The sequence below is a fragment of the Pteropus medius genome, unplaced genomic scaffold (genome assembly GCF_902729225.1).
Source record: "Pteropus medius unplaced genomic scaffold, Ma_sr-lr_union100, whole genome shotgun sequence".
NCBI classification, from domain to species: domain Eukaryota; kingdom Metazoa; phylum Chordata; class Mammalia; order Chiroptera; family Pteropodidae; genus Pteropus; species Pteropus medius.
Window position 1 is genome coordinate 450,938 of NW_024340695.1, and position 13,618 is coordinate 464,555.

The 13,618-nt window shown below is 43.8% G+C and overlaps 1 protein-coding gene across 2 annotated transcripts; it reads left to right on the forward strand.

Annotated features, from left to right (window-relative positions):
- The first annotated feature begins 3,108 nt into the window (after nucleotides 1-3,108).
- Nucleotides 3,109-12,644, forward strand: DACT1 (dishevelled binding antagonist of beta catenin 1). 2 transcript variants are annotated; one of them, XM_039864044.1, is made up of 4 exons: nucleotides 3,109-3,674; nucleotides 5,905-6,037; nucleotides 6,732-6,887; nucleotides 9,602-12,644. In XM_039864044.1, the coding sequence occupies exons 1-4, from the start codon at nucleotides 3,327-3,329 to the stop codon at nucleotides 11,500-11,502; spliced, it is 2,538 nt and encodes an 845-aa protein (XP_039719978.1). In that variant the 5' UTR covers nucleotides 3,109-3,326; the 3' UTR covers nucleotides 11,503-12,644. The 2 variants fall into 2 exon arrangements, with proteins under 2 accessions (XP_039719978.1, XP_039719986.1); XM_039864052.1 differs by having other exon boundaries at nucleotides 3,110-3,674; nucleotides 9,713-12,644.
- Nucleotides 12,645-13,618: the final 974 nt, after the last annotated feature.

Sequence of the window (13,618 nt, forward strand, 5' to 3'; positions counted from 1 at the left end):
AAGAGTCAGACTGTGTGATCTGAGGGATCCTTTCTGTCTCTGCCTAGGAAATATAGATATACAACTGTGATATATTCAGTCAAGACTCTTTTTCATGCTGGCAACTTTATCTTACTCTCCAGATCCTCCAGGCAGGAGATCCACCCCATCTTTAGTGCCATACTTTCTGAGTGTCATTAGCAGCTTTTCTGAGAAGACAGAGGCGTGGAGTCGGGGGTCAGGAGTTGGACAGCAAAAGAACTAACTAGAGCTGAGTAATACTAGAAAGGAGATAACAAAGTAGCATTGGTGGAGGAAGAAATGCCAACATTTGCTTTAAGAAGGAAAAGAAAGAAAAAATCAAAACAGAAGGAAGTGAGACCCCGTTGGCAGCAGAAGGGAGCAGTGAGCAGTGAACAGTGGGTTGATTATCTTCAACTGCCTTGTGAATACCTACAATCAAAACAAAGAATCAAAGAGGAAAGAAACCCAGAAGACTAGACTGCACTGAGAGGAGAAAATTTGGCTGTTGGGTTAAGATGAGAATAGGGACAACCCAACCAGTTACACTTAATCTGACGACATTGGGAGTTTTCCTGGAAAAACAATTACAGCATTGAGTTCCTTGCTTCTAACTTTATTTGACAGCTTGAGTTTGTTTTAACTGGCACATGAATGAACAGCATTATTTATTAATGTGTAATGGATGCTTTGGAATGCATAACTTTTTCCCCCCTATTTGTGACCATTTTATTGGTGGAACTATTTGAATACATTAATTTTAATATTTAAACTTGCTGGGAACACTTTTTCTTGGAGGTGTACAAGTTGTATGGCAAATGGTTTGCTTTGGACTAATGAGCCAGCTCTAAGTAGCATTTGGTGAAGAGACGGGTGGGAAGGTAGGGTGGTTTGAAGAAATAGCGACTTGTCTATCTTCTTTAACAAGATTTATTAGTGGTGTGTAAAAACATGTTTCAGCTTTCCCCCCCTCAACTATATAAATATAGTTGCTGATGTGTGACATAACACAGGCCACAATAATAGACTCCACCCAGCTAGAAGGAATCTAATTCAGAGCTAGAAAGCAAGAAATTTGCCTAGGAATGAATAGAATGAGAAAATGAACGACAGAGGACATGGGTGAGTGGCATTTGGCAGACATTATCAGTTATTATTTTTTAGTGCTTTACTAAATTTGGGAGGAAAATTTAGTTCCTGTATTATCAAGTACAATGTTTGGCACAAAGTACACATACAGCATAGGTGACCTTTTGTATGCTGATGAACCCCTGAACACAATTCTATCTTTAGATCTAATATATAACCTTGTTAATTATGAATTACGGTTGTAGTTATAGTTCTTCTTATGTCCATGAGGGGCAGCAATGGGAATATCGATGGAGGATGGCAAGGGCACTCTTTTTTTTTTTTTTTTTTTTTGGTAAATGTTGACTTGATTCTATTTGTCTTAGATATTAAATAGGTACTATTTAGTTAGAAAGTATTTTAATCAAAAGATAATTTACACCAACCTAAATTTTCTTGAGTCTCTCTAGTGATCATCAGTTGAATGCGGGCAAAGGCACTGCCTTGAGTACAGTAATACAAAGAGAGTATTAGAATAGTCCGTGCCTCCAGGAAACTTTTATAATATAATTGGAAAAAAGAGATACACATTAACAGCTATGTACGTAGATGTATGTGTATATACCCAGATAAATAACTGTACAAATAACATTTGGTAAGAATCAGATAACTGAATTTCAGGGGAGGGAAGTGAACTAACCTTGGAGAGAAGGTTAGACCACACAGAGGGGAGAAATGTATAATTCATAGCATGGGTAAGCAGCTGGGCAAAGGTGTAAGAATCTGAAATAATGATAGAGGATGCACTCCTTCACACAACACTTTGCTTGAACTTCGGCCATTGTGACTTGCTTGATTCAGTTTCCCAGGCTCTTGCATATGTTGCTTTTTAAAACAGATGTACTTTTCCACAGACAAGTGGCATTTCCAAACCCCTATCCCACTGGAATTACCTGTGACCAGTGTCCCAAGCAGAGATGATTATACCACAAATGCTACTTCAGGGGGAAAGTTATAAATCCTTCTGGAGGGAAAAAAAAGCTACTCTCATATAACTCATACTATGTATGTGCCTGCCACATTGTAAGTGCACCCCCCCCCACACACATATTATTCTATACTATATTTTATTACAATTCTTACAACCGGCATGTTTTGTTAATAGCTCATTTTACCATCGAGGAAACAGAGGCACAGAGAGGTGAAGTTAACTTGCCAGTACCCCTAGTCTTGGCTGGAAATTTAGGATTCAGATTTAGGCAGTCTGGTTTCAGGGTTCAAGCTTTTGTGAGTGTAGACTAAATAACAATAAAAACTCGAACAAAAACCAAAGCGCGCACGCGCGCACACAGAAACCCGGAGCTAGTAAAAGGATTGCAACCGCTTGCTATACAGCGACATCCTCCTGCCTAATTTTAAATGTCTTCCGTAAGAAAATCAAAATAGCAACAAAACTGAGTTGAACCGTTTTAGAACAACACTGCTTTGTGCTTTGTAGTGCTTGCCTTTACGAAGTGGAGTCAAAAAATCCAACCTCACAGAAGTTGTCTTTGAATTCACTCGCGGTACCTTGCTTGGTAAGGTGAAAGAAACCTAAAGCAGTCTGAGTGGATGCGAACAGTGGATGTGCGGGGAAAGGGTTAAGATTGTGAGCTGCAACTCGGTCGAGTTTCAGAAAGTTCTCTTGGGAGCCCAACTGCGGCGTCCCTTCGCGGACCCTGCCTGCGAGGCCGGCTGTAACAGGATGCTGGGGCTGGAGGTGCTCGCCCGTTGCTTTGTGCGGTGGAAAAGAACCAATAAGGAGCGAGGCAAAAATTGGGTGCAGTAAACCCGAAAAGGGGGCGAGGGGACCCGCGGGAAGAGCGGGGGAGGAGAGAGGAGGGGCGGAGGGCCGAGCTGGGAGGAGGCCGGCGCTGAGCGCGCAAGGCGCCCTGACAGACGAGGGGGAAGCCGGGGGGAGCCGGACTAGGAGCCGAGGGGCCGGCGCGGGGAGGCGGGCGCCAGGCGGGGGTTTGCCGGGCCGCCGCGCGTGACGTAGCGCGGGGCAGGGCGTTATCAGCTGCGGGGCCGGGGCGAGCGACGCGAGGCGCACCGGACGGCGCCTCTCTGGCCCGGACGGCTCCAGCCCGCGGCCGCGCGTGACTCCTGAGCGCTCCTGGCCGCCGCCCCCGCCGCTGTGTCCAGCCGCCGGGAGGCATGAGCCCGCAGCCTTAGCGGCCCGGCTGCGGTGACGGGTGCTCGCTGCAGGGTTGGGGGCCATGAAGCCGAGTCCCGCCGGGACGGCGAGGGAGCTGGAGCCGCAGGCACCACCGGCCCGGGGCGAGCAGCGCGCGGCGGAGCCCGAGGGGCGCTGGCGGGAGAAGGGCGAGGCGGACACAGAGAGGCAGCGCACCCGGGAGCGGCAGGAGGCCACGCTGGCTGGGCTGGCGGAGCTGGAGTACCTGCGCCAGCGCCAGGAGCTGCTGGTCAGGGGCGCCCTGCGCGGCGTTGGGGGCGCTGGGGCCGCTGTGCCGCGCGCCGGGGAGCTACCGGGGGAGGCGGCACAGCGCAGCCGCCTGGAGGAGAAGTTCTTGGAGGAGAACATCTTGCTGCTGCGGAAGCAATTGGTAGGTCGTGCCAGGAGGTGGGGGCGCGCTGTCCCCGCAGAGGGTCTGGGAGTTGGGCCGGTGACCTGGGGTGGGCGCGAGGGTGCCTCTGGCTGAGGAAATTCTCGCGGTTCCTAGAACCCCCATCCCGTGCCTCCTTGACCCCCATTCCCGCGTGTGCCCGCGGCGCGTGGGCTGGCGTGTGCCTGCTTTGTGTCAGGTGAGGGGCTGACGACCCCGCGCAGACTGCAGGAGGGGGTGGTGGCTCTCCCGCTCTGCCTTCGGGATTCTTAGAGTGGCCTGGCTGTAACCTTCAATCTCTCTAGGTAGACGAATACCTACCTTCTCCCCGGTTTCCAAAGCTCTCATTTAAAATGCCTTTTCACTTGGAGGTGGTCTTAGCTTCATGTCCTCCCGTCGAGAGGGGACAAAAGCCGAAGAGGGGGCTTGTGGTGTGGTTAACTGTCCAATGGTGAATTTTACGATTACACGGAAGCGCACGTAGGAGCCCTGCCCCTCCCAGGGTTCTCCCCAGCATGCCAGCTTTTGCCTGGGCTGCTGTTTAATTTCAAATAGAAGCCCTTTGTATAAGGCAGCTGAAACAGACGCAAATGATGGAAATTTGGCTGGAGAAAATGCCCCCTCCTCTCTCATATTTTATACGTACTGCCAGCTGTGACTGGTGATGGAGGTTGGACAAGAGAGAACCCGCTTTCAGGAAGCATCTATCTTATTGAATTTCTGTCAACATCTCAGTCATTCTATGCTATCTTCATTAATGAGGAAGAAAAAGAACTTTGGCGCTTAATGTATTGGGGAACAGCTTTTGACCCCGCCTAAAATAATGGCGGCAGCTTTGTTTCAGTGACCTCAAAAATGTAGTTTTGAAAACAGAAAAAAAAACCAAAACTAAAACTAAAAAACCTGGAAGAACAAAAACCTTATCTGACCATGTGATACTATCTGAAACGAGACACATGCTTGATACTGCCCCACCTACAATAAGAAACAGTGATGCTGTGTGGTTGTCAGGTGTTTTCTTGTATTATCTCTTTTCAGGTAATTTCCCTTTTTTTTGACAAAGTGCTTTACTGGTTTAGTTCATTTTGAGAAACTCATCCTAGCAAACAAGCATATGGTTTGTGTCCCCAAGCTTTTTAAGTCAAAGGACATGCAGGAGGAGCAATAATTCATATGCATATATTTTATAAAGATGTATATTGTACATTGTGGTTTGTACAAGACCTCTTTTTTTGGCATTTTACTGTTTCATTGTTGGCAGACCAGATTTGTATATAACATTGAGTTGGGCCAGTTCTTGCTGGTTATGCCTGGTCATTGACATAATTTGCATTGTCTTATACAATAGCAATTTTTTGTCTTCATGAATCTCAGGATTGTGAGTGGCACATTCCTGTTGTCCCCTGGAGAGGAGCAAGACAGCATGTCAGGAGAATTTCAGTCCAGTCAGTGTTTGTGGTACTATTTTCATTTGTAGACTTGGCATTCATGATTTGAACCAGATGCCTTTTTAGAGTGTGTGTGTGTGTGTGTGTGTGTGTGTGTGTGTGTGTGTGTGCTTTTCTCTTGCAATAGGAAGCACTAGGTGGCGGTGTGAGTTAGCACTGCAAATCTGTCACCTTTGGAAACCCGAGTTGAGTTCAAATTATGATGGACTTTCCCTTGAGGGTTTTGAATTCTGCCAGCTCACATTATACTTGGCACTGGCTATAAGTATTGGTTTCTCACTTTCAAAGGCCCTAAGACTGATTAAACTCCACAAAGCAACTAATAGAAAACAAAGCTCTGCAGGACATTTGGCCAGAAAAATCTCACCTAAGTAAGATTATAGTATTTCGTAGGAAATCTCTTACACTCTTACTTCAAATTAAAGAGTCTACTGTGAAGTACTGTTTTGTAAAAAATTGGCTGCACACAGATTTTTATAAGAGCTTAGTGCATTTTTTCTTATTCTTACCTATAAAAAGTAAGTTTGTATACATTAGTTGAAACTAAAAGCAAGTCTTGTTTTTATGAAGAAACTTTATCCCACCACAAAATCTGAGAAAGTAGAATAAAACATAGGACATATTCTTTAAGTTTTTCTTTATTTCAGGTCATCCAGTAAATTTTTGATTTTAGAAGATTTAGTGAACTCTCCAGATGGTAATTTGAAGACTTAGAGCATACTTTCTGGTTCTTTGTCACCCAAGTGTGTTCATTTTTCCTTTTTCCGTTTCTCTCTAATCAGAATTGTTTGAGGAGAAGAGATGTTGGTTTGTTAAACCAGTTGCAAGAACTTGACAAGCAGATAAGTGACCTAAGACTTGATGTAGAAAAGACATCTGAAGAGCACTTGGAGACAGACAGCCGGCCCAGCTCAGGTGAGTGTGTGAGTGTACAAGGACAGGATTCTGCACTCAGGAGTTCTACCTTGGCTCCTGTGCTTAACATTCCCAGACCTGGAGAGAATTAAAAAGCAGTCTGCTGTTCAGTTGCATGAGAGGAAACTACAACCTGACTACAAAATTTTTAATAATGAGATTGATCTGGAGTCCCCTGAGTTTGAAAATAAAAGCTTCTATTCAAATTTCTGGAAGAGCGGTCTTCCTTTGAAACTTGAGAAAGTCAGAACTGGGGTAGAAAATTAGTCACACTTCAACTTCCTGAGACCACTTCAAAAGTTTTTTTTTTTTTCCTTTTAAACCATTTGGCTCCTTAAATAGATTTGTTTTCTCTTCAAGTTATTCTTTCTGAAATGTTCATGATAACGTTGAGGCTTTGACAGATCTAAGTCTATTTCTTTACTCATCTTTAATGATTGGGTCAAGGAGGAAGGTCAATTTGAGGGTGAGCGTAACTTTGAAATGTACCCATACTTACAGGCTCTTTGCTTTTTCTGAAGATTGCTTGAAATAAAACTGTAAAATCAGGACACTATGTCCAGTGAGCCAAAGTTGCTCCCCTGCAAAAGTCTCCCTTTCCTATCTTTTTTTGATTATTATACCTTTTCCTTTTAAGCACAAGTGTATATTATTGCTTGACATGATTAATTCTAAATGGTGTTTTTATTTGTAGGGTTTTATGAGCTGAGTGATGGGGCTTCAGGATCTCTTTCCAATTCTTCTAACTCGGTCTTCAGTGAATGTTTGTCCAGTTGTCATTCCAGCACCTGCTTTTGCAGCCCCTTGGAGGCAACCTTGACTATCTCAGATGGTTGCCCCAAATCTGCAGGTAAGACTTTGTAGAATTAATAGACATTTTTTAATTGGAAAGGGTCAACTATCCCTTAAAGGCTATCTAGCTTCAACTCCTTCTACTGATGAAAAACAAAGGCTCAGAGAATTTCATCAGCTTGCTACATTTACTTTCATGGTTGCATCTAGAACCAAGATGACCACTATTCTAATCCTCTTTGGATGCTACTTGGCCTTATAGTCTTATGGTAGCAAGATAGCTTGTCTTTAAAAATCCTGTTCCAATGTTATAGGTCTTAAACTACGTTTCTGAGCCTTTGCGTAACAGACTTTGTTAGGCTTTGTTGAACTTGTTTACATTTTTTTTTTGAAAACCACTTTGGATCTTCTTTCTTCTTCTTTTAATCATTTAAGGCTAAAGCTTACATTAAGTTAAATATCTCATTAGCCTGGCCAAGAGCTGCTTGGCACTTTAGGGAGCAGTGGCACTTCTGTGTTTTCCAGAATGCTTTGCATGATGACAGCTCTCTTTTTCTTTTAGCAGGTGGGTGGGATGAGATCTCCCTAGGCCATGTGCCATCATTCCCCATTTTGGGCTTTCCTGGCAGTGATCTCCAGAGAGAATCGTGCTATCATTGGTACTGGAAGAGTTTTTGTATATCTGCCATGTGTCACACACTGTACTGGAAGCTCTGCATACATTTATCACCTTTGAATCCTCTCAACAGTTTTGCAGGGTGCAGGTGTTGTTAGATCCATTTTATGTATCAGAATACTGAGGCCTAGTGAGGTTAGGTTAGGTGCGTTGTTTAAGGCCATGTAGCAAGTAAATAGCAAAGGCAGGATTCAAGCTCAGGGCTAACTGCCAGGTACCTGTTTTTCCACGATGCACAGAGAGTTCAGAAGTTGTGTTCAACCTTCTCATCAAACAGAGAAATTTGGTTTTATATGCCGTTTGTCAGAGGCTCCTCATCTGCTGAATGGCAGAATTGTTGCTGAAACTCAGACTCCTTCCTTAGTTCTGCTTTGTTTTGATTCCTCAGAAGAGCAGAGAAAATAAGGAGATTAGAGGAGCTCTAAGTGTTGGCACAAGTCCTTGCTCCCTTGGTTTGTCTGTGTTCTCTACTTGGGTATAAGGCTGAATTTTTGAGTCTGGGCAATGCAAACATGACACCGAATAACTGAGGCTGCTAATTGGCTCGTGTCTTTGTATTTGTACAGTGTGTGTTGTCAGCAATAATCATTTGGGGAAGCACAGATCTGTGTTATCTAGAGTGACTGGGCCTCAAGTTTGTTGGTAATTGCCCCCCTTCACTCTGTGGATCTGGTTTCAGAAGGAAACTTTAAAACCCATTGAAGCACTTTGGTATAGGTTTTCCTTGAAGACAGATCCCTCCTCTCACAAATGCCACATCTTCACATAATTGAGACAGTTGGGCTAGGCCTTGGGATATCTGTCTTGTTCCTTAACTTCAGCAGGGAAAAGGGATGAATGGTGAAGTGTAGATAGGCCTTAGGGTAGTGGAGAAGGAGGGATGGTAAGGATGTTAGCTAGAGAGGTTTCTCCTTACAATAAGCTACTTATTGGGAGTGGCACTTTTATTTTATAATAACCTTTTCTTTACAAATGAATCGTATCATTTTTGGGTCTGGACTGTATTTTCCCCCAGACTGTTTATTGTCATTGAAGTTCCTGAAGATTTCCCTTAAAAACAACATAGAATCTGGCACATGGTTGGTTTTTAGAATCTGAGTGAATAAATGTAATGGAGGACACATTCAATAGTGATAAAAACTTTCATTTTCTCTAACTGAAGGTTATTAAAGGGATTTGAAATTTATAATATTCACCAAGGTTAGAGATCAAAATCATTTAATAAAGCAAGAAAACTTGATTTCATTGTATTTTCGCATCTATATTTTTGAGATGTGGAACATTTATTCATTAATATCACTATTCAATCTTTTAAAACTTTATCAAGAATGCCTTCCTATTTAAAAAAAGCACTGTTTGTTAGTGTCACTATTGAAAATATAGGGTGATTATTATTTAAATTTGATTAGTCTCTGTTGAAATTTGATTAATTTCCCTGACTTTTCAATGGATAGTTATATTTGAACATATATTGTTAAGAATTTGCTCTAAAAAAATATGAAATGAGAAAGCCCACAGAAAGTACAGTTTATCTTAAATATTCTAAAGGAAAGCAAGGAATAGAACAGAGGGGAGAGTAACCTAGAGGAAGAATGACTCAGAAAACATTTATTTTTCCAGTTATAAATGCAGTACATATTTTTTGGAAATTTAGAAAATAGAAAACGAAGAAAGTAAATATCGCTTGCTTTCTCACCACACTGAGATGCTACTATTAGCATCTGTGTGTGCTTCATCTCAGACTTTTTTCTTTGCATATATACAATTTTAACAAAATTATAACCACAGTGTGGCATTATATCATGATTTTCATTAGACTTTAAAGTGTTTCCCCATATTATTCAATAGTTTGAAAGCATTTTTAATGCTGAATATTTTTCTTTCAGAAGATATATCTTAAAATTTTTTTTGTTAAGTATTTTTTCCCTCATCCAGTAGTCCGAACTGTATGTGAAATAGTAGAGTAGCTTATGGTAATTTGTTGATTCTTTGGCATTCTCTCTCGACCCATAAATCTCTCTTCCTAGAAATTGGCCAGAGTCAAGCTGGTACTGACCAATTCATTTCTTGAGAGTGTACCTTTAAATGTTTTTCAGATCTCATAGGATGGTTGGACTATAAAGAAGGCCACTGTGAAGACCAGGCCTCAGAGACAGTTTGCTGTTCCCCCTCCACATCACAATTTAATCCCCTTGATGTCATTGCAGATGTGAATCCCAAGTATCAGTGCGATCTGGTGTCTAAAAACGGGAATGATGTCTATCGCTATCCCAGTCCGCTTCATGCCGTGGCTGTGCAGAGCCCAATGTTTCTCCTCTGCCTGACGGGCAACTCCCTGAGGGAAGAGGAGAGGTTGAGTAACCATGCCAGTGACATTTGTGTCCGATCTGAGCTGGACGGCATCAAGACAGACACTTCCTTACCATCTCCAAGCAGTTTGTGGTCTGCTCCCCATCCTTCATCCAGTAAGAAAATGGATGGCTACATTCTGAGCCTGGTCCAGAAAAAAACACACCCTGTAAGGACCAACAAACCAAGAACCAGCGTGAACGCTGACCCCACAAAGGGGCTTCTGAGGAATGGGAGTGTTTGTGTCAGAGCGACTGGAGGCATCACACAAGGCAATAGTGGGAACCTCAAGAATTCTAAACAGGCGTCTTTGCCCTCTGGTGGAATCCCCTCTTTGGACAATGGGACATTCTCCCCACTGAAGCAGTGGTCGAAGGAATCAAAGGCAGAACAACTGGAAAGCAAGAGGTTGCCCCTGCCTGAGGGCTGCCCCCCTGGAGCTGCCGCTGAACTTCAAAGCAAGCATCCGCCCAAAAATGTCAAGTCAGCCTCCCAGGAACATGCTCGGTGTCCCACCACTGTGACAGGGGAGTCCCCTAAAGAAAGCAGTCAGATCCCAGCTTCCTCACCAAAAGAGAGCCCTGGTAGAGCCCTCGTCCCACTGCAGGAAAACAAAGTTGTCCAGCCACCACTGAAAAAGATGGCGCAGAAAAACAGCCTGCAGGCCGTCCCTCCAGCGGTGCCCCCTCCTGCCCCTTCTGTACTGCTGTCCTCAGCATTTCCGGTGGAAGAAAGGCCTGCCCTGGATTTCAAAAGCGAGGGCTCTTCTTCACAAAGCCTGGAGGATGGGCCTCTGGTGAAGGCTCACTTCGTCCCAGGCCAGCAGCCTGGCGTCAGGCCTCACCGGGGTACCAGGACCATGGCTGTCCCCAGGGGCTCAGCCCTGAAGCACAGGGTCCAGGCCCTCCACGGCCCGGACGGCGCCTTGCCCACCGTGAGGGAGAAAACCCGGGCGCCCAGCAAGAAGTGTCGGTTCCCCGACGACGTGGATACAAATAAGAAACTCAGGAAGGCCTCAGCCAAGGGGAGGAAGGGTGGGGGCGGCCACGGCGAGGCGGGTTTCCCCAGCCGGCCGCTGGGCGCTGCCCACCGGGCGGGGAGCAGGGTGCACGGCCACGGCCGGGAGGCCGTGGTGGCCAAGCCCAAGCACAAGCGAACTGACTCGCGGCGCTGGAGGTCGGCCGCCGAGATGTCCTACGAAGAAGCCCTGCGGCGCGCCCGGCGGGGCCGGCGGGAGAGCGCGGGCCTGTACCCGGCCGCGGTGGCGCTGCCCTACGCCAGCCCCTACGCCTACGTGGCCAGCGACTCCGAGTACTCGGCCGAGTGCGAGTCCCTGTTCCATTCCACCGTAGTGGACACCAGCGAGGACGAGCAGAGTAACTACACTACCAACTGTTTCGGGGACAGCGAGTCCAGTGTGAGCGAGGGCGAGTTTGGCGGGGAGAGCACGAGCACCAGCGACTCGGAGGAAAGCGGGGGCCTAATCTGGTCCCAGTTTGTCCAGACTCTCCCGATTCAGACGGTCACAGCCCCAGACCTTCACAACAACCCCACGAAAACCTTTGTCAAAATTAAGGCTTCACATAACCTCAAGAAGAAAATCCTACGCTTTCGGTCTGGCTCTTTGAAGCTGATGACGACTGTTTGAGTAACATCATTGGTGTAGAAATTGTTTTTTTCTTAGTGACCGAAGACAAGGTGGCGTCTTAGATTTTTGTGTAATTATTGCATAGAATGCTTTCCTTTTGTTAAGATAAAACCGAAGTAAATTATGTCTCTTCATATATGGACACTAGTGCCTTTAATGGAAGGTAAAGGATGTTTTGCTGGTTAGAAGTAAATATTGAGGTTTTAATGGTGGTGATAGTGATTGAATTTTGTGATATCAGCTGATTTTTATTTAAAATTTCTGAGCATCTGTGAAGGAACAGGTTTTGATGTTCAGGTCGTATTGAGATGAGACTTTCTGATCTGAAGGTCAGGTAGATGGAATTTTAGGACATACCTTTGCTTCTCGCTTCTTTGGGGCAGTGTCTCCACGAGGGCTTTCCTGTTTAGGGGCATCTCATACAATTGTGTGAAGTAGGTACGAGGGACGGTGTTATTTTATGTAATTTTTTATATAGTCTACATTTCTCAAATGTACTCCCATTCTATTTTCTTCTCAGAACTGTTTGGTTTACTGGATTCAGAACTTGAAGACCAGACCCCAAATCCAGAGAGCTGGATAGGGAGGCTGGTACTACCTTAAAGGGATTCACTAAAACTTTTGCCACACTTGGTGCCTAGGCCCTGGTTACAGTAACCACTTCTAGGGCCCTTCGTTTGACATTTTGATGCCTTTCTCCTCCTCCCTAATTTGCAGCAGATCCAACCATTCCTCCCTTGGAAGACTTGCCTTTGGGATTAATTTTGGTCCTTGGGTACAGAGAAATTCACTCCTAATGAAATAACCCTTGGGCAAGATTCCAAGCCCAGAATTCCTCACTGAGTGCTGTGCCACCTAAGCATTGGTCCGAACATGTTAGTGCAATCTAGTCCAGATTGGACCACTGACCCTGTCTGGAAGGGCTTTAAAAAAAATTTTTTTTTTTTTTTGGTAAACAGTATTGTGTAAAATTGCCTTTTTTTTATACCAATATATGCATGTTTCGTGCATGAGTAGTATTTGTTTTGATATTCCTGTTGATGTTAAATTACTGTATGACATAAACAGTATGTGTTTTTATATATCATTGTGTAAATTTAATATAACATTATATACTGTAATAAATGATTTGTTTTACTGCTGTTAAGTTTGTTATTTGGATATAAAACCAGATGTTTACACCTGTAAATCTTGTACTGATTATTGCAGGATTTATAGTAGGTCTATTCTAACATTACGGTGTTATTTGCATCAATTAAGGCAGGTTTTAGGAGTATTCTTCCAATGGATGGTGAGTAATCCGATAAAGAAAAGCTAACCACTTCTTTGGAATAGTTAAGGTACTTCTTTAAAATTTAAAGTAAATTTGAAACATGTCTTCTATGGAAAATATTTCTGAGAAGAATTCCCTTCCTCTAACTTTTTAGTGTAAAAAATTTCCAACGTGGAAAAGTAGAAAAGATAGTAAAATAACCACATGTATAGCCACCACCTGGGTTCAACAATTGCTTGCTTTTCTCTATATGTTTATTAAGTTAAACCATATTGGTGGTTTTGTAGGTCAAGGACAGATTTTGGCAATCTTCCCTCTCCCTACCACACTGCTGTGCTATTTTAAAATAAGTTTCAAGCATCATGATTTTTCACTTCTAAAAACTTAAGCATACATTTCCTAAGAAATTCTCCCATATAACCACAATATCGTGATCGCACCCGCCCAAGGAAAATTGACAATTCTCAATATCATCAAATATTCCAATTTGTTTAAAGAATTTTTTAATAGCAGCTTCTTCCTCCCTCCAACCAGGATTCAGTGTTACACATTGCATTTGGTTGTAGATCTCAAGTCTTTTTAGTCTAGAATAGTCTCCCCACATTTAAAAAAAAACGACATTGAGTTTTAAAGTCAACACGTCTTACAGAAGGGCCCACATTCTGGACTTGCTTGTTTCCTTATGTTGTCTTTTAACAGCTTCTAGTCCCTCTATTTCCTGTAAACTGTAAGTCTTGATTGGATTCAGGTTAACCATTCTTGGCAAGAAGATTTTACTAGTGATCTTGTGTACTTTTATAATATCACATCAAAGAATATAATACCAGGTTGCCCCACTGTTAC